The 20,475-nt window shown below is 39.9% G+C and overlaps 1 protein-coding gene across 8 annotated transcripts in view; it reads right to left on the reverse strand.

Annotated features, from left to right (window-relative positions):
- The window catches only part of GPHN (gephyrin), a 310,850-nt gene extending 291,070 nt beyond the window's left edge, over positions 1–19,780 (reverse strand). For all 8 annotated transcript variants that reach the window (XM_050897249.1, XM_050897248.1, XM_050897247.1 and 5 more), the window contains exon 1: positions 19,717–19,780. In XM_050897249.1, the coding sequence (XP_050753206.1) occupies positions 19,717–19,780 (64 nt within the window). The remainder of the gene's footprint in view (positions 1–19,716) is intronic.
- Between the last annotated feature and the right edge of the window lie 695 nt (positions 19,781–20,475).

Consider the following 20,475-nt stretch of genomic DNA (forward strand, 5'->3'; position numbering starts at 1 on the left):
ACTGGGAGAGAAGACCTAGATTCCAGTCCCTGCTCCATGAACTATCTCTGTTCTGTTACTCGCCCTCTAACAGGAAAGAAAATGCAACAATAGTTCATAACACAAAGATTTGAACCGTGTTCTCTTCCCTCCCACTGCATGGTCCAAACTGCTAATTTTAAGATACTGAAGCATCACCACATCTATGTCTCTTTTTGGATCTAGCCTATGAAGTGTTACAGAGACTTGTTTGATTGACTATTTATATCTCTCTTCAGAAATACAGGACTTCTTAGAATTTGGGCACCTCTTCAGCCATAAAGCTTTTTTAATTTCAGAAGTGTATGGCTAGGGATGTAGCTCGGAATAGCACTGCTCCACAGAGAGAATAAAGGCAATGCATTCCATTTTAAAGAGTATTTAAAGCTTCGTCTTTTAATGCAGCATTCACTGGAGCAACCATAATATTCCCAAATGAGTATTTGCAGAACTGGATCAACAGAATATTCTCTGCTCTCTGGAGCACACAAACTCTAGTAAATCCACCTCACAAGTCTAAAACAATGACTCAACACCTTCCTCTGCCTCTGACATCCATCATCACATTACACGTTAATGCTAACGTTCTTCTTGTGTCAACTGCAGGGTTTTTTTGGTTCACCCTCCTGCCCCGCTGCCGCCCCCCCCCCCCCCCTTGCATCTTTTGGATCATGTACTGTTTTTTTTCCCTCCATCCAAAATATATCCAAAAATCTTCAATCCACCCTTAAAACACACAAGAAAGGTAATGTTCACATAGGTTGACCAATATGATAAATTAACTGAGAAGTATTTGTTCATTCTTTTAGAAACTGTTATATGCTTTCAAATACCACATTAAGTTAAGACTACTAATGGTGCTTTGCATCTTCATCCTCTCATCTCAAATTCTTATTCCCCGGAGCAAGGAGGGATGCAGTCAGAAGTAAAACCTCAGATGTAAGAGGAAGGCAAAATATATCACTCCATGTATGTCATTTCCAGTGGATTAGCAGTGCCTCAGTAAATTAAGAGGTTTGCAAACCTTAATTATTAAAGAAATATACAGTTCTTACTCTTAGAATACTATTTTTACTGCAAGTCTGTCCTTTAGTTTAGTGACTGCACTTTAGCCCTCATCCAGAAAGGCAAAACTTTGGTGATATTGATCATGACAGACTATGAGGAAAATCAAAAGCCTCTTGACTCTGTTAGAGCAAAGTATACAACAAAAATATATATTACATACTTCTAACATACAGAAATGTATTTCTCTGAATTAGCTAATTTGAACAGACTGGTGAATTGATACAGACCTTTGTTTACTATAGAACAGACAAACTATTTCTACAGAATTTTAGCTATTCAGCTAACAAATTCTATACTAAAGTATTCTGTTAAAAAACTAAGGAACCAAAGAGAATGAGACCAAGGACAAAGCTGTGTCCATAACCATCTGATCTTGGTTACTTAATGTGAAAAGGCTTAGTAAGAAACAATATTCAAGCACAGAAAAATCCTAAAATAACACCCCCTTTCTTTCAACACAGAAAATCTGAAGAGAAATAAAATTATTATGTGTGTTCTAAGAGCATCTCTCAACTGCTAAATTTTGTTTTTAAAAATGACCTGTAGGCCCTTGATGCAGGGACTGTTATATAAATATTTAATAAATGACATCTCATTTACTACTCAAATTGACTGCGGCCTCTAGGGATCTCTAACATATATTACATTATAATAGTTCTGTAAGTAATTCTTAAATAGTCAACAAGTGTGCTTTACTAGTAAGCCATAATTTAAAAGTCAGGCTGGAGTAGCCAAAGCTAATCACGAGAGTGAATCCAAGCTAATACAAGAATCCAAGTTTATTCAAGAACCTCACATATCAGTTTAGCATCGGTTCTTGTCCTTGAGACTTAAAAAAGCATTTTTTTTAGCATGTAGCCTATCTGGCATATAAGTTTCAAGACATCATTTTTACCTGAGAATTTGCAAAGTACTTACTTACATAAAAGAAATCTGCAAAATGTATAAATAAAAAATAATGTATGTTGGCAGAAAGAACTTCATACAGATTTACACAGCAAGCAATGCTATCAGTCACAATCCAAGATCTGAAATTACATCCAATATAGGATAAATCACAGAACAGTGACAAGCCATGCAGTACCGTGAGCTTTAAACATCTTTAAACCACGTCCTTACTCAAATTATCTCATCTGGGCACCCAATAAAAGGATTTTCTTCAATTACATTCACATAACATGGTTAAAACCCCAGTCTGTATCTTAAGATGCATCATCACTGCACAGTAATTGACATTAGATAGCTGTGTAACAGCCCAGAGGAACATTACAGATGTATTACATTGACTTAAATGGAACTAACACAATTAAAATGTCTACTTTTTTTTTTTTCCCCTCTGAAGGAAACTCCTTGAAAGTATGGAAGCTGAATTTCCATTTCTGATTCCATTGAAGGGACAAGAAAAGTAGATGAATCTCCAAAGGCTCCTAAACAGCTATAAAAAGCTAACACATGTGAGAAGTAAAAATGCTGTTCACCAATTGTAGGAAAACAATTAGCCAACAATGTAAACAGACAATAGATGTTCATAAGTCTTTCCTCATCCTACAGATTGTGTACCAGAATCTATGGTAAAGCCATACAGTGGGACATTGCTTCCTTGCACTGATCTATAAAATGCCTGTATTCCTGAAGAAAGGGAGCAGATAGATTAGTGGAACAAGCTATAAAATTTCTTATAGGCACTTTTTGTCTGGCAGAAGGCCCCATACAAAGGCAAACTAGACTTTTCTACCTGTCTGACTAACAGGTAGATAAAAAATGCAGCAGAACACAGAGCCCAGCCTAACAAAATCCACTTTCTACAAGGAAATGACTGGCTCGGTAGGGGAAGAGCAGTGGATATTGTCTACCTTGACCTCAGTAAGGCACACACACCTTTGCTTCACTTATTAAACTGTCTTTATCTCAACCCATGAGTTTTCTCACTTTTGCCCTTCTGATTCTCTCCCTCATCCCACTTGGGGGCAGTGAACAAGCGTCTGGGTGGGGACCTAGCTGCTGGACAGGGTCAACCCACCACAATCACCTCCAGTGATTTCTTTCAATGACTTCCGTTGTACTGCATTAAAGCAGTATGTACTCTAGACATATCCTCCTGGACAACAGACTACTTGAAGGTTTGCTGGCTGCAAAATGAAAGAAACATAAGAAAAGAAATGAAGTCTTGAAAGAATCAACATTAACACCATGGTCAAAAATTATAACGTTTACAAGCAGTTATATATGGAAAACACATTCTTCTCAGAGCTATGCTAAGAAAGGAAAGACGGAGTGGGGGAAATAAAAGTATTTAATCAAGTTGCCTAAGAAGTCATTCAAGAATGCGAGGCAAAATGGAAGAGATGCCTTGCCATCTGTCAGATTTTTAAAAAAAAAAAAAAAAAAGGAAGAGATGAGATGAGAAAACAAAGGTGATTATGAATATTGACCTGATAACGAAATCCTAAGATTCCAGGAGACGTCAACTCAAAGCAGTTCCAAACAAAAACGTTCCAAGAAAATGAGCACTTGACATTTAGTAGAAATTCTGTAAGAAAATTCTCAATCTGGTTGCATTCAAGAGGTCGACTTTTTCACCTAACACCAAAAATAATCTGAATAAGATATATTTGACCAAACTCTGTATCAAGGCACATACACCCAAAGGAAAAAAAAAATATTAAAAAAAGTAAACAACACTACTAAGAAAGATTTCAGTATAACTTGTCACGTTACAGGCAACAAAGGATATTACTGTCAGTCTGAAAGGAAGTATGCCTTTGTCAATTCACAAAGAACAAGACTTACACAAGAACAGAAATAACAGTAACTGAAAAGTATTTTCAACACAAAAATAGCAGAAAAGCACTGAAAAGCCATTTCCACTATTCAGCCAGCGCAATTTAAACCAAATGCAAAGATGAAAAGTCAGACATGGAAGAAGATGACAGCAAAGGAATCTGTTGGCCTTACTTCTTTATTTTCCATTGTTTTTAAAGAAGAGCTAAGTTGGTTTTTTTAACGCTTTATTCTCTTGCAAGCATTAAGAAAGTAGTGTGCTCAAGCATTTTGGTTAACGGTGAGGAGGTAAAGGGAAAGAGGAACGGCTGAAAATCTTGGGAGTACTTACACCCCCCCCCCTCTTTTTTCAAAACTTTTCTTTTTTATAGCGGTTGTAATAGGAGCCATAATTAAATTCTGAAACCTCACCAAATACCCAATAGTTCTATACAGGTTAATAAAGAAAAGTAATTAAAATAAACAGAATCTAATGTTCTCCTGAAAGAAGACAAGACATTAGTAAAGTAGGAGCAGATTCACAGATCAACCAGACATCACCAGAAGTAGCACAATCACTTCAAAAACAGGAAGCCAATCATTTAGTATCCAAGAAAAAGAGAAACATCCCACAAACAAACAGCGTATGCTTCTGTGAGCATGATTAAGTGAATGGAAGGCAATTGAGTTTTGGGCCACTGTATGTAGCCTCAGGTCACCAACTCTCAAATTGCAATCAGTGGACAATGGGTGGTGCACAAGGCTACCAGATGTGATCGTATCCATTCAGTCTTTTTAAAAGAGTGCAACTTCTGATTTTTCCAACTGAAGTTTGACAAAAGTGCACTGCAGTAATAATACAAGTTTTGAGGGCCTGACAACAGTATATTCCCTAAGAACATGGGGCACTAATGCCTTGCCAAAGACCAATTTTTTCTCATGCATTATTACCAAAAGAAAAAATCCCACCTTCTTTCTACTGGCAGCAACTTGTTCCCATCTCTGATGTGTGGGCACAAGCATTTACTCATAGTAAACCAAGAGAAATTCATTGAAAACTAGCTTAGCAAAATACTATCATCTGGATCAGTTCACATTCGTTCACCATATATATGAACAATTTTGCTGGGATAAATGAGAGCTCATGGACGGGATTACTTCTCTAGGTGGGATTAATTTCACCATTAATAAAATGGAGTAAAATTCATCATAACGAATTGCTAAAAGATGCAATACTTGTCAACTTTGAATAAGGCTCAGTGAGGGATTTTTAAAGAGAGATTGGGATTGTATTGGGATTACAAACATTTGGTATATTTGGTTTATTTCTCTATTCTTTTTATAAAAACAATTTCCTAATTTTGCCCTTGTTAAAGTGATGTGTTAAACTTTTCTAGTGAATGGGACACTTGAAAATACCTACAGAGGCATAATCATTAAGCACACAAATCTTTTTCCCTGTTTAGCTAGTCTGCTTCCCAATAACAGCCTTTACATCTCATTTGTATAACATCAGTCTCTACATTCTTTGCTAGAAGCTATACTTTATGATATGGTTTTGATTTATAAAATGTGGCTATCAGTCCCCTCCACACTTTCTTTTTCTCCCACTTCCCATAAAATTCCATTGTTATTATTAATCTTTAACTTTTTCTTCTAGGAGTGGTTTTTAATGTTAGGATTGCGTTTTCAGTGACTACAGCATTTCAGTATTTTCTGCTATTTTAAAAATCACACTTCCACTGTAGATGTATCTTAATACCGAAGATGCTACTTACACTGCAACCTACAAAATTCAGTTTAGCTAGCTACCTTTATCTCCAAGCACTGCATTTGGACGCCAGAACCATGGTTAATACATAATTAGTAGCAATGGAGACCATGGAAACATATGATATTGGACAAATGCATGGACCAGCAGGCTTCTGCTTTGCAGTGAAATAAGGCCTTAAATAAACGCACATGGTCCACTGACCACAATTATATAACTAAACTATCTATCCTCCTTCTTCATCCCAATCCCCCCCCTTTTTGAGGAAATATCAAGAATCCCAAAGCCTGACTTACCCAACCAGCTGATGCCTGTGACTGGTTGTTCCAGTTACCTCCACCACATGGATAACAGTCCACTCAAGAGAAAGGTAATGATTCTGTTCAGGTCAGCAAGAAGAAGGTATGCAGGACAAAAGTGAAATTAGAAAATGATCTTACATGCAGGTGTTTTAAATAGTTGGTGTACAGACAGGTGTCAAACAAAAGAATAATAAGGCAATAGCATATCAGCTGCCATTTAGTACATATCGGGTTAGCATCCTCAAAGTTAGCATATTAACTAATTTGACTGGTACAGATATGCCTAGAAAAACTATACTGAGTGTAAGTAAGATCACAGATTGAATGGTGCCAAGGAAGTCCCTCAAGCAGAAGGCAAATTAGATCTGGTAGAAATCGGTAATTTGTCATATATATATATTTTAATTATTATTTGATATATAATATAATAAATGTTTATATGTGTATATATATAATATGTATAAAGTCTTCAAATTAGTTCTGTTAGATATACTATAGTCAAGATAATAAGTTACAAAAACTAAATGTTAGAAGTTTTGACTATTAAAAATTAACACATTAATAAGAGACCCTACTTGCCTGTAAATGCGTAATACAGTGTTCACCTTTTCCCAAATTTAACACTGCAGAAGTCTAATGTTCAGCTTTTCTAGTTACCTAACATATGCAAGTTACCAAATGTTCAGCTCTTCATTAAGCACAAATGCCTAGCACAGCCTTCATACTCACCTAGCCACTACTCACATGAATCAAAGAAGTTTACATACAAAATGGGAAAATATATCTTGACTTTTACCCCCTCCTCAAAATCATTTCTTATAATGGGCAAATCCTTCCCTCCCTTCACTATGTTTTTTTCCTGCTTGTTATTCAGTAGAGGCAGTGTCTTTTCTTGTCAATCAGGACAAGCTAGCAAATACCCCTGAGAGGATACCTGGCCTGACAAAGTAACACTTGCAAGAAAGGAGACAACACTTCGATAAAGGAGTGTCAAGACTATCTTCTGAATTAATGCAAGTGAACTACACAAAACCAACACATGATTACATCTGTTTGAGCTGTGATTAAAAAGCAGAAGTCCCATCTCCCACCCTTACCTATCCCACCTGTGCAATCCAGCCCCTCCCTCACACTGGCACTCCTGAGGTCCCTCACTGAGTTGATTCAATTTGTTCAGGCTGCAGAAAACTCATCTCTCAAAAAGAAGATTAGTTTTCCATTAGGTTAGCCAGTTAAATTTGTTTTGCACAGAGTGAAAAATGGCAGGATAGAAGAGTACTAAAGAAAGAACAGGGTCTAAAAAATTTGACAGTAGAGGTAAAAAATTGCCAGCCTTGCTCACCATTCACCTACTGGAGCAGAAGTCTGCAGAGCTCAGTGCTGAACCAGATCACACAGCTGATTCAGCTGGAAAGGATCCCTTTTTTCTGGCAGGTTAAGTTTCAGCTGTTTCGGTTCCCTGCCTGCACAGCCACACAACAGGTTATGCCAGCACAGCGCAGCAAGGCAGTGAACAAGCAGCAGTGATGATAGAACCATGCCCAGAATTCCACAGGGCATAAGATTAAACCTGGACAGAGTCCTGTTGGGCTCTAAAGCGGTGACCAGTTATAGCAGACTGCATGGTACACCAGAAGAAAATTATCTCTGAATAACACAGCTTGAGATGTAGTGAATGCAGGAAGATAAAATCCCTGACAAAGTGCTGCATGTATTTTCCTAACAGACAAGTCAGCTAGGTACAGGGACGGCCTGTTCAAACTAAGTATTCGTGTAAACATGCTTCTTCTGTCATTTCTTCATCTATAGCTTTTATAAAAAATTGTAATTGTGTGGCTTATTTTGGACGTTTGAAATACTTTTACCTACTACTGAATTTTACTTTAGACTAGCTTAAATTAAGAGTAATTTCAAGGCTAGTTAACAAAAGGCATTTCTCACACCTCTTTAGGTACTTTCTCCAGAGTATCCAAAGATTCGAAGGATATGTCCTCGCCCACATCACCCTCACAAAATGCACAGGAACAGCCCAAGAGCCGGTATCTTTCCGGACACTTCCCACCATCAGGAAAGTCTCCTCAGCACTACCCACTGTTAAGACCTCTCTGGCACACACAAGAATTGCAGGAGGTACACACAATCCTGTGGAGGCACAAAATAGCGAATAGTGTGTCTATTTTAGTGTTTCTGTTTAGTTTAAGAGAGTGGCTTTCAAGCTATCTCCTGATAGTCCCCCATCACCATTCTTCAATTCACACTGCAGAGAAGGATCAAAGCATGAATGTTGAATTAATTTTGGACAAAACTAAATGAGATGTACTCCAAGAGTGCATCTAATGCACTCCAATCATTACTTAGAGTTCACTCCATGGGTTTTGAGATAGAGTGAAGCAAAACATGGTGAACAGTGTGGATGTGAAGCCTCCAGTACTAAGTGTTTTGCCCTACAAATCTGCTTCTCTTAGGCTGCACTACTTGCTAACATAGACTTTATTTAAATTGAATGAAATCACAAAAGGTAAGTTAATTTACTGAGTTACAGTCAAAAGACTTATGTAGGTATAGCATGAAAGCAAAGATTTTTTTTTTTTAAATTGTCTACTTATCGTTGCGGAATTGAGAGAGCACCTAATTATCCAAATATAAGGAATTTCTGCATCTGCCTGTTTTTTCCTGCAATGGCTGCTAGCTGGAATGTCAGCATCTAGGGGGTTAAGTTTGAATTTATGCTTTGAATGAATTATAATATATATTTTGCTATTGCCTCAAATGGCTCCAGGCTGATGTTTTCACAGTATCTTAAACACAGAGGAAGCTCTTGAATGTGCCCTAATTGTTAGATACTTTCTAGATGCTAATGAGATCTTAACCATTCATTTTAAAGTCTTTTTTGTCTGCATATTTTTCATATGCACAGCTGAATTTACTTTCTAGAGGCTGAAGTACAGGTAGAACATTTTTAGCAGGCATTTGTTCAGTGCAGAAAAAGAATACTAGGAATAATCTGAATATGAAGACTTGCTAAAATTATTGGGGAGGGTACCAGAAGCTGCTACTATGCTGGTAAAAAATACTGCAAATTATTACTATTTCACATCTAAATTTCCCTTATGATCTGATGAGTCCTCACAGTGTCTTACACATAACCATAACTAAATATAAAACACACTATCAAGGAATTAAGAGATTTTTCTAATATTAAGGATAATCTATGATGTCCCAGTTTAATGCTATACAGAAATTTGCCTCAGATGCCTTTTCCAGAAAGATGTTCTGTTCATCAAAGCACTCAAAAAAAGTCTACTTGAACTCTTTTCTGACAAAACAATGGTGAAATGACAACTGGTATATTCACTAATTCTCTTTGATCAACTGCCAAGCCAAAGAGAAAAGTCATGTAGTGAAACCACTGTGCATAAACTAGAGCTATACCTTTTGGAATAAAGAAATAGGAACAGGCAGGTGAGCATCCTTGAAGCTTAATGATCACAGGAAATTCTTCAGCAGTTGCTTTTTTCAGCAGTTGCTTTTAACATGAACTTTAGAGTGTCCATTTTGATCTTCGATGCTTAGGAAAAAAGCCTGAGTCTCACTCAGATAAGAAGGTCCTGCACATTGGAGACACTAGTAATAGTTTTAATTCTTACCCCACTGGAATTTAACTGGCAAGATCAGACCTTAAGGTTTTACAGCTTACCTCCCTACTGTGGAACAGAGTATGTTCCTAAAAAACAGATGTCAGAACAGCACTAGATTCTGGAGCAGTTTAAATATACCCAACTTGAACCGTATACACCTTACTAATATGACCATTCCCAACTTCTTGAAGCTCTGTGCCTTGCCTTGTGTCCAAAGAATTATGCCATACAGCGCTACCCTGTAGTCACATTTACTTGAAAAAGTTGTAAGATTTCTCTCAAAAATCTCAACATCCTCTTAAGTCTCCTGGTTTATTCTACATACCTTTTACTGGTTTCTTCTTTTCTTTACTTTGCTAAATAAATACCAGAACAAATGTCTGCATGTCCAGAATGGTTCAGAATCCCTCACAATGGGAGGTTAGGAGAGAAGGAAATTCCCCCCCCAGACTTTTCAGTCTGTTCGATTAAAGTGATCATTAAAAAAGCCTACCATCAAGTATACTTTACAAGAACTAGAAGTACTTTCATTGAGATTTAGCTACAGCTAGTAGCTAGGGAGTTATACCTCACTGATCTACTATATACATCTATCAAGGCAAAGGAACTTCATTAGAGTGACTATCTGAGAAGGAATTCTTTCAGGACATCATAATGACAGTAGGAGAAAAACCTGAAGATTACAAAAACACTTCCCCAAAACTCCACTTTGTACACCACTTGTTCTATAATATTCTCTAAATTTTCTTAAAGTATTAACTCAGAGCGTAACAGCAATGCTGAAGTTTTAATCAGAGGGAGTTACACACATACAAGCATCTGTTGTGACTTTTTCCCAGCATCTCTGGAGTTTTCCGAGTATTATCTACAGAAACACTTTCTCCCTGCACTATCTTTTAAAGATATGTTTCACAACATTTTTCCTCAGTATGCTTAATTTACAGCTTATGTTTCCAAGGAAGCTGATTTTGAGGATCCTTGATTTACTGTAGGCTTATTTAATGTCTCCCCTTGAGTATTCCGACAACTAAAAAGGAAAATGAAGCTAAAAAAGAAGAGGTAATGAGAAGTACCTATTCCCTTTAATCTTTGTTTTTTCTGCTTTTTCTGGAAACAACAGGCATTTTTCTCACCAGATATGTACTTACTTTTAGGCATCTTGCTGCTTTCTCCTGTTTTTTTTCTGAGATGAAGATTCTGACACGGAGCACAGTAAGCCTTTGGCTTCTCACCGTCTACACTGCTATGCCACTACTCTTCAGCATACGAAAGAACCATGTCAGGGGGAAACTATGTAATATCTATTTGAATTCCTGGAAATTTTCTTCTTCCAGAAACATACACTGCCACCCAAACTTTCCTAAAACAAGATTTGCAAGTACCTAGGTAAAAGGTTACATATGTGCCCGACACCAACATAATCTCTTTTACAGTCTGGTCTGTCTTCATAATCCCATGAAAATTGTTTCAGGAAGGGGTAAGAAATAGCAGAGTAGAAGTGTATTGGTTTGCCAAATTCCTAACTAGTGCCACATTCAGTGTCTCTTCCAGAATTACTGGATGAAGGCTTTACAGACTTTATTTCAGGCCTTGCTATCAATCCCTCCCTAAATGGCCTATACCAGGGCATTAAAAGCAGCTTGCTATAAGAAAAGGGGGTGTTATTTTTTTTAATGGCAACCTCTGCCTATTCCGTCATTTGCAGAGATCCTAGGAACCTTCCCCTTCCGAGTCAGATCTGTAGGATACTTCACTGCAACTCATTTTAATTCCTGAAGAATGCATATTTTTATTCACCCATACAGCTTCCCATAAAATGATTCTGAATAACAGCTCACTTCCTAGATTTCAGTATGAACTTAAATCCCCCACAGCATACATTTAAAGAAAAAAAAAAAAACAACCCCCCCCCCCCAAAAAAAAACCAAAACACCAGCAAAAAAGAAACAAAAACACACCATATACTTAAATTTCTACTTCCCACTTTTAGGTCTTAAGAGTCACCAACAAAATAAATACAAGGAAAAATCTTCCACAGAGATTTTAAATTCCCTACAATATACAGTACAATGAAGAAAACTAAGAATTTCATAACCATACAGTAAGTACTCAAAAGCCCAAAATATATTATCGTTCAAAGCCCACATGCATTCTGCTTCTTCACTCTACTACATAATAAGTGACATAATTTAATTAGTAATGGAAAAAGTATATCTGAGAAACATGTATTTCTATAGTTGTGGTCCTAAGTATGTATGCAATACTTAATATATTACTATATTGGTCTACCAATACAATTTGTATGTTGAATACATAGTGAAGTGTCATATTAAATATAAAACTGTTAAAGATAACTGTTCTAGGTAACTAACTCGCACGTGGAGCTAAACTAACATCGAGTCAGTTCTTTCAGGTCTTGGTATACATCAAAAGACACTTTACTGCTCAAAAATAGATTTTGTAATACATAGCTATTCACTAAATCACTGAAGTCAGCCAGTGGAAGTTTTGCTATTTATCTCATAGTACAAGCAACAGACAATGCATTTTATTCCTTACAAAATACTATTAATATCATTCACCCACCTTGTAATAGTACAATAGAGCCCTGTTCTGCAGGATTTTGCAAAATGAAGATTATTCTTGAGGGTTTATGCTAATTTTTTTCCACTTGACAAGTAAGTTAGGCATAAAATAGGCCTCAGTAAATTAGTATGAAAACAAAACAAACAAAACATCACATACAAATCTCTTGCAAAATGAGATTTTCTAAGATAACTGCCTAATTAAGCCTATTTTTCCCAAGCACTTTTTTATGCAATTACTGCTCCTTGTAAACTTCAACTTACTTTTCTCAATTGTTTTGTGATTAAAAAAAAAAAACCAACCTAAAAGGCTATACTACTTTTTTATTAATTAAAAACATCCCACATAAAAAAGGCTGCTACCAGCTCATTTCCCATATGGTTGTTTACTACCCTCCTGTCCTATCCCCTGTTGTCCAAGAACAGCTTTTTCAGCCATTCTGCTAAACTTTCAAGAATTCTGTCATACACAAGACTACTAATATAAGACCATTCCAATACAAGAAGTAAAGAGTTGCATACTATATCTACACATAGGAACAGAATGTAAATTATTTATTTTATTTAATCTGCACTTCAAGACCTTATAAATATCTAACAAGAGCTAAAATTTGTTCTCATTTTTAGTTATCATGTCCTCCTGTTGCATAATATCAATCTCACAAATTGCAGACAACAAAAACTGTACTTGCTTATCTTCAAAAAAAATTTTTTTAAACCCTATCAGCAGAACTGTTTCAACTATCAGAATAAGAAAAAAAAATATTTTCCCACATATTCAAAATAAACTTTTTTAGCTTGAACAACTGAAAAAGCAAAGTGAAAATCTTAACTTTCACTTCACAAAGGCACTCCACAGCAAAGTGCTTTTAAAGTGTCATAAATTTCAAGATAGACATTTTCAGAAAAGCTATGGGTGAAATCCTAACATGATATAAAAGTACCTCTCAACAAAGATGCTCTACTCTCTTACTTGAAAAAAGAAACAAGCAAACAGACAGACAGAGATGGCTAAATCAACATTGAAGGTGAGAAATTCTGTGTCTGCATATCAGGCTTTTGTATGCTAGACTCTCCAAAGCATGGACTGATGTTCATATATTCTGTTATTGTCCAGTTAACAAAGCCAGCAAATAAACTAAAGGTTATCCCAGAACTAAGTTAGTTGTCATGAAACCACGATCACTAATTTTTAAGGTAAGTAGCACAGAAAGTTCTCCCGCAGTACTGGAAAAGGGGACAAATACAAACCTAGAAAAGTAAATGAAAGCATAATGTAATGGATAAGCTCTGTACTGCTGAATATGAACTACAGACATGGAGCATGGGCGAAGATGGCAGTCTTTCAACTGTATTTGGGTAAGTAAACTCCAAATCAAGAAATACTGATTAGACAAGACTTCTCACCCCTGCTCTATAAGAACACATAAACCTCCAAATTAATGGCCATTTTTACATAAGTAGGTATTAATTAAAACATGCATGTATAGCTGGGAAATAGTCGCTTGCTTTTGGGAAATAATCTCTTCCTTTACATGCTTTTAACTTCAGTGTTTCCACTTCTTTCAGTTCAAAAGAAACAGTATCATAGCAAGCAAATTAAACTGTACGTAAAAGAGTCTGCTTTATCAGTGAGATTGCAGTCACCAATTTTTGTTCCATTAAAAAACAGGGGAGAAAAATCCAGGACTTTCTTCCTCCTTAACTATAAAAGGCAAAAGTTCCTATTCAGCACTGTTATACTATAAAAAAGAAACTGGACAATTGTACGGATCACACTCACTAGACATAAAAGCTTATCATCATAGCCATATAAACAAAAACAGAAAGAAATGTTTTTGTGAAGACTTACAGCTACAAATGGCAAAGAGGAAGATCTCCTAGTTTCTATGGATAAACTCAACATTACGACAGCCTTATGGTTGGGAAAGATGAAAATCAATGTTGCTAAGAGTCTAGAAGGTTTTACTCTTAATGGAAGCCCAGCATTACTCTACTTGAAGAATTCATTCGCTGAACTAAGCTTTTGGAAGAAAACTAAGGCTCCTAGGAAAAGCTACTGACTTGAATCTATGTTTTGAAGATGAGTGCCCAATAAGATGTAGTTTTTGAAAGAAAGGCAGATCACAAGCAAAAAGCTAACCAACTTCAATGTAGACAATTAGGGCAATTTGACAATAAGTCCTAGCAAACTTAATGTCAGTCCTTACCCTCGCACCCACACTTCTATAAGAAAGTTTAGTGTAATTTCCAATGCATGTCCAAAACGCGAATAGCATCACCACTGAGAAAAGAGCTTCCAACTTGCATGCTATTAATGAAGAGTCTTAAGAGGAAAGTCATGAGAAGGTACCTCAAAGTAGGAGAGAGGCATATGAATTTTTAGTTGGAAAACCGACAGCATACATATTTCTAAAACAGTCTGACCAACAAATAGTGACACCCTATGTATTTTGTTCCCCACATTTCTCCAAGAGAATTTTTACAAAACTTTTACATCAGAGAACTTCAGATCTGCCCAGGTAATCTCTTTGTTTGGACGATGTTCTCAAGTAGACAACACACTCCCTATCTCAGAAGAATGCTTGCTTCAAAGTGATAAATTCAGACTCAATGTGTACGCGCTGTGTCATTTCAACAAACTAAATGGTCTCAGACACTTAAAGATGCTAGTGTAATTTTTCACACTACAGTGTTAAGAGGCTACACAAGGTCTGAGGTTACGCATTCAGAAACCTTTGTCTGCTTTATTGCATAGGCCTATGGCAACAACTATCATTCAAAATGTTTTAATCTTTACTTAGAGGAAGACAGGAAGAATAAAGTACCTGAAGAAGAAATCATTAGTGAAGAGTTGCATTTTGCCAAAACCCTTACTCCCTTTAATTGTAAAAATGTTTCATAAAGGTGAAAAGCTGTATCACCACCTTTTAAGCAATACTAAGTACAGTAAAACTATCCTGAAAAAGAAAGTTCATCTGAGATACTATTTTTTTTTAAACAAGCAAGAAACAATACAAAAAGAGGAGCAAAGATAGAAAATGCTGTTTGTGTGTGGTGATGACTCTCTCTCACAGACCCACCTGAAGAGCAGACAAACACTGAATGAAGCTTTATTAGCCAACCCCAAATTTGACAAATTTTTATCAGGAATATTCTGAAAACAACATGTAACAAAACATCAGGTTTTGACCAGCTACACTAGATGCTTACTGGACAGACAACAAGAAGAGAGGTAAATAAGAGGAAAATGGGGACGGAGACGAAAAGGACAAAATAAAAGAGCAACCAGAGAGAACCAAAGTCTCTTTTTTCCATCAGGCTAGTGGAGATCACAACATCATTTAGATCTCTCTGGACAGTTCTAGTCAAGGGTCTGCTTAGTCCCTCACATAACAAAAAAGGTCACAGATTATGTAACTTTTACCAATGTCACCACCAGTGAAGGATGACCTAATATTGATTCAACTCTGGGCACCACGCACATTTTCTTCCCTTTTCTAGCCAACTTCAGCATTACAAAATTCTGTACTTACTAATCCAGGTTCAATATCCTGACACCAATGGTAACTGATTAACAACCATTCTGTTAGAGATATCCCAAACATGAAAGGCTTGCAAGGGGCAACTGGAATAACTCCGTATCAAGATTTGTATTTTACTAAGGAAGCATTGGTACACAACACTGCAGACAGAGCATGCATATAATCCAACTTTTACCATAAATGTAGACATTTTTCCTCTTTTTTACTCGTTTATCTATCCCCCATTTCTTGTTTCTCTGTGTGTGTTTCTTTTTTAAAAGAAGATAGCCAGAACACTTAAATGACAAAGCTTTGGCCATTGTTAGGCCAACTCTGCTATCTCATTCTCCATCACAAAAATCTCCCAATCTAACAGTTAGCATCACGGTCCTTTTAAAATGCATTTTACCATAACGGTAACCTCACGACAACATAACACTGAAGCTCTATTACTAGTTCATGCGCCTGCACTATGTATCAATGGCAGAAGAGGGAAAAGCTAGGTTTGGAACTTAAGTGAGCAGTATCTTTAATCTGAACACCTCATTAAACACTGGGGCTGAATATAACACTTTCATGGTTGTATTCGTTTCACGTGTTGCAAAATGTCTTGAAATGATAATATACAAAGATTAGAACTCAATTTTCTATCCACAAACTAGTGAGACTTCTTCCAATTCACATAAGACTTAATGCTCTAGTTTACAACAAGTTTCACAGTTTTGTAATCCGTCATTGCTTATATTTCCTCCTGTTTCAGTAAATAAGCTTAACTCTACAACTTTCTGTATAGAGACTCAAAAATAAACATGAATGACATCTGCAAGTCAGCAGATGCTGTATACACTAAAGTACTTTTCCAGATTTCGGGAAACAGTTCTTTCACTTTAAGAAAATGTCCTAATTATGGACTCCATTCTTCTCATTGACTCTTAACTAAAAGACCTCTTATATCCAAACTGTCAAGAAGTTAACAAGTAAATTTTTTTTAAAAAACAAGGTACTGCATTCTGCATAATTTTGCATTTGAACACAATAAGTTACTTTTTGGCTAAACAATAAGCAATCTTTCTATTTCTCTAATCCACTGTACCTGTCTTAATTGGTCACAAGTGAAGAAATACACATTTGTTTCTAGATAGGAAACTAGCAATACACACACAAACACAAAAGTCTACTAAGCAAAACTAAATACAATAACTTACTCAAAACAAAATTGAATGCAATGAAACTAAGTGACACGACAAACATTATTCGCTGTGTATTAATATACCCTGGAGCCATGTGCATCAATCTCAACAACAGACAAGACTAACAACATGCCCAAATAATTTTTTTATGTCCTTATTTAAAAATAAACATACAACTTTATTCCAAATTAATTAAAAGGAGTTACTCCTAAGTAAATTTAAATTCCATCTGAATACTACCATAAGGTGCAATAATGGTACTTTCTAAAACGAGTATACAAGGTCTAATAGGAACATAAATCTATATGCCTGTGCTGATAAGCCTACAAGTATACATTGCTAACAAAACAAACATATGGCTATGATCTTAATTAGAAAAGCTAAAGAAGTCCTGTTAATTATCTAATTTCTGATCACTGAGCTATTCTAAATGATTAAACCAAAAAATAGTGCTCATACCTAACCTTTCCGTTTCTACACTTATCCTTCATACACCAGCCAAGAAGGAATTATTAGTTCATTTCTAGGAGAAAAATTCAGAAGAGTGAATTTTTAAATTTGCTGTCTTTCCACAGCTGAAACAGCAGAAACAACTAGGGGGTCCAAACTCTCCAAAGTACAAATATTCTCTTTCAGGGGTTAAAGGAAGTGCCAGAGTGGAAAATAATTAAGTCTGGCCAAATATATGATATTAAAGTAACACATTTATATAAAATTTTATTTCATGTCTACAAACATACACAAAAAGGGAGCTAGGAAAATTGTTAGAAACCAAGGCGTTCCCTTTCAAAATGGCAAAGTAATTCTTTGCAAAATTTTTCAGCCTGCAATTCAAAACAACGGCATTAAGGGGAAAAGGGCTAAAACTGTTCTGTTCGTTTATGCCTTTTGTTTTTCCTTTAAAAACAAAATAAAATCAGGCCACAGGCTCTTCTCAATGGAACTGCAAATTTTAATACAAAGTTAAAAGAGTTTAATAGTGCTCAAACAGGATTTATAGTACAAAATAAAAACCTATGTATTCTGAAAGATTATCTGAATCAATCGTGGGACTTAATCATTATTTAAATGATTGTAACACCATATGTATCTGGTACTGCATTCTGGGAACATTTACAGGTGAAAATTTTTACAACTCACCAATCAACAGAAAATAATAATCCAAGTTACAAAGCATGAAGTTGTACAAAATATGCAAAGAGCATTCTGGTAGCAGACACCTCCTTCTCACTTTAACTTTTACAATAATATGTAATTGCATGCATGTCCTAGCTTTCAGGAGCAAAAGGTACAAACTCCCCCACTTTGACTTTTGCATCTGGTCAAACCTGCTCTGTCCTTATTAAGGATACGACTGCCTGAAATTTGAAAGCAACGCTAAGGGTTTCCACTGCTATTACGCCGTGCTTTTCTAGCGGTTCACCGTCAAAATAACCTTGCAGCCAAACGCTTCTCGGGAAGGGATGGACTCCTGCCGCCCCGGCACCCCCCTCGCCGGCGGCGGCCGGGTGGCGGGGCTTCAGCACCCGGCAGGGGAACAGCGCACGCCGCGCCGGGGGCTCCCGCCACCCCGCCGCCGGGCTCCCGCCGCCGGGCTTCCCGCAGGGGCTCCCCCAGCACCGCGAGCACGGACCCGTTTCCGAAGGAGGCGTGAGACGGGCGCGTTCGGGTTAAATATCGCTGGGTTTAATAAATAACTTTCGAGTTAACTCCAGGCCTCCTCTCCAATCAATGCATCCCCTTTCACTCCGAACATCTTCCGACTCCTAAGCGTGCTCACAACGCTGCTTTCCATGAACAGTCATGTCTTCCCAGGCTCCCGGTAAAAGCTACTGAGCTTGACGCGCAAAAATTTCACTAGGATCTCTCGCCCCTTCCTTCACCAGAAACGCTATTTACGCCCTTATACACTCGAACCCCTCGGGGCTTCATTTCTGGGCGTACCGCGCTTCCACCGGAGTGCCGAGCTCCACGGTACACCGGAATAACCGCAAAGGCCCCCCCAAAGGCCGAAGAAACCCCGAAGCCTGCAACACACGTACTGGCTACGGCGCTGGGAACCATTCTGTGCAACCATCGCATGTCATGTGCCAGGGGTTTATTAAAGGATCATCCATGCGCTATGAGCAGCAGCATCACACATGCCCTCCTACCCCTCCCAACAGAAAGCACACAGGCACACGCATCCCCCCCCCCCCCCGAAAGTAAAAGCCAGGGAGGGGGAGGGGAAGGAGTCATCCTAAAGGTGTCTGCCGTGCGGAGCGTGCCACGCTCAAAGGCATCCCCCGGGGCACGGAGCTCAGGCCGCCTCCCGCTGCCGCCGCCGCCCGGGGAAGGCAGGCCCGGCTCCCGCCGGCCCGCAGCCTGCGCCGGCCGCGGGCTCCCTTCTCAAACGCCTTCGCACTCACAGCTCCGCCGCGTTTGGAGGAAGCCCGGCCACGTCTCGACCCCCCCCCGTCCCCTTCGGCAAACGCCCACCCCCTCGCTCCGTCCCCTCCAGGCGGGTTATTCCCGGGCCAGTCCCCCGGGCTGCGGCGCCCAGCAGCTCGCTCCCTCGCTCGCTCGCCCGCCTGCGGCAGCGGCGCCCAACGCCGCCAGGCCTCGCGCACACGCTCCCCGCCGCGGAGCCGGCGGCCGGAGCGCCGCCCCCACGTCCCCGTCCCCGTCCCCGGGCCCGGGCCGAGGCCTCGGCTACTGCACGCCCGGCGGAGCGGCGGCTCCCTGCGCAGCGGCGGCGGCGCCGCCGCCACAGGAGACGGCCGCCGGGGCAACCCGCGGGGCGGCCTGACGGCACGCACCGACTCGCGGCCGCCTCCCGCCTCTCCCGCGCCTCTCCCCAGCGCCGTCCCCGGCCCGTTACCTGTGAGGACCCCGACGCGGATTTGGTGGTCGTGGTTCGTTAAAATCATCCCCTCCGACGCCATGTTTCCCGGCGCAGCCACCGCACTGACAGGGAGCGAGCGGGGGGGAGGGGGCAGGCGCGCGAGAGCGGCGCGAGCGCAAAGGGGGAGGAGCAGGGGCGAGCGGGGCGGGGCCAGGAGGCGGGGGCGGGGCCAACCCGGGGAGGGGCGGGGCGAGCGCCAGCCTGGTCGAGCAGCTACAACAGCGCGGGGCGGGGGGGCGCGGCGCAGCGAGCGAGAGACTGGCGTGCTGCGCGCCGTCCAGGCAGTACCAATCTAGCGCCGAGACCGCCGGCGCTGGCGCCGGTTGCCGCCGACGGGGGCCGGCGCATGACGCCAGGCGCGTCCCGGGGGCGGCGCGGCGCGGGGCGGGGGGGGGCGGTCGGGCCAGGCCGGGCTGGGGCCGCCGTCGGTTGTGTAGGCCGTGCGGCGCATGTGCCCTTTGCGGCCCCTTCGGCGGGCTGCAGCCCTCCCCGCCAGGTGCCGTCTCATCTCACGCCCGACAGCCCCGACACCGGGGGTTGCTGGCAAGGGGTGTCCCCGGCCGCCCGCCCGCCCGGCAGCGCGGCGAGGCGGCCGCGGGGCAGCCGGCCCCGCTGTCTGGCCCAACGGCAAGCCGAGCCCTCAACCGGCTTCCCGGGGAGAGCGGCGGCTCAGCCAGTGCACTGGCTGAATCTCAGCCGCTCCCCGCCTGCCGCCGCCCCCGGCGGAACACATCG

Source organism: Gymnogyps californianus, chromosome 5 (genome assembly GCF_018139145.2).
Source record: "Gymnogyps californianus isolate 813 chromosome 5, ASM1813914v2, whole genome shotgun sequence".
NCBI lineage: Eukaryota > Metazoa > Chordata > Aves > Accipitriformes > Cathartidae > Gymnogyps > Gymnogyps californianus.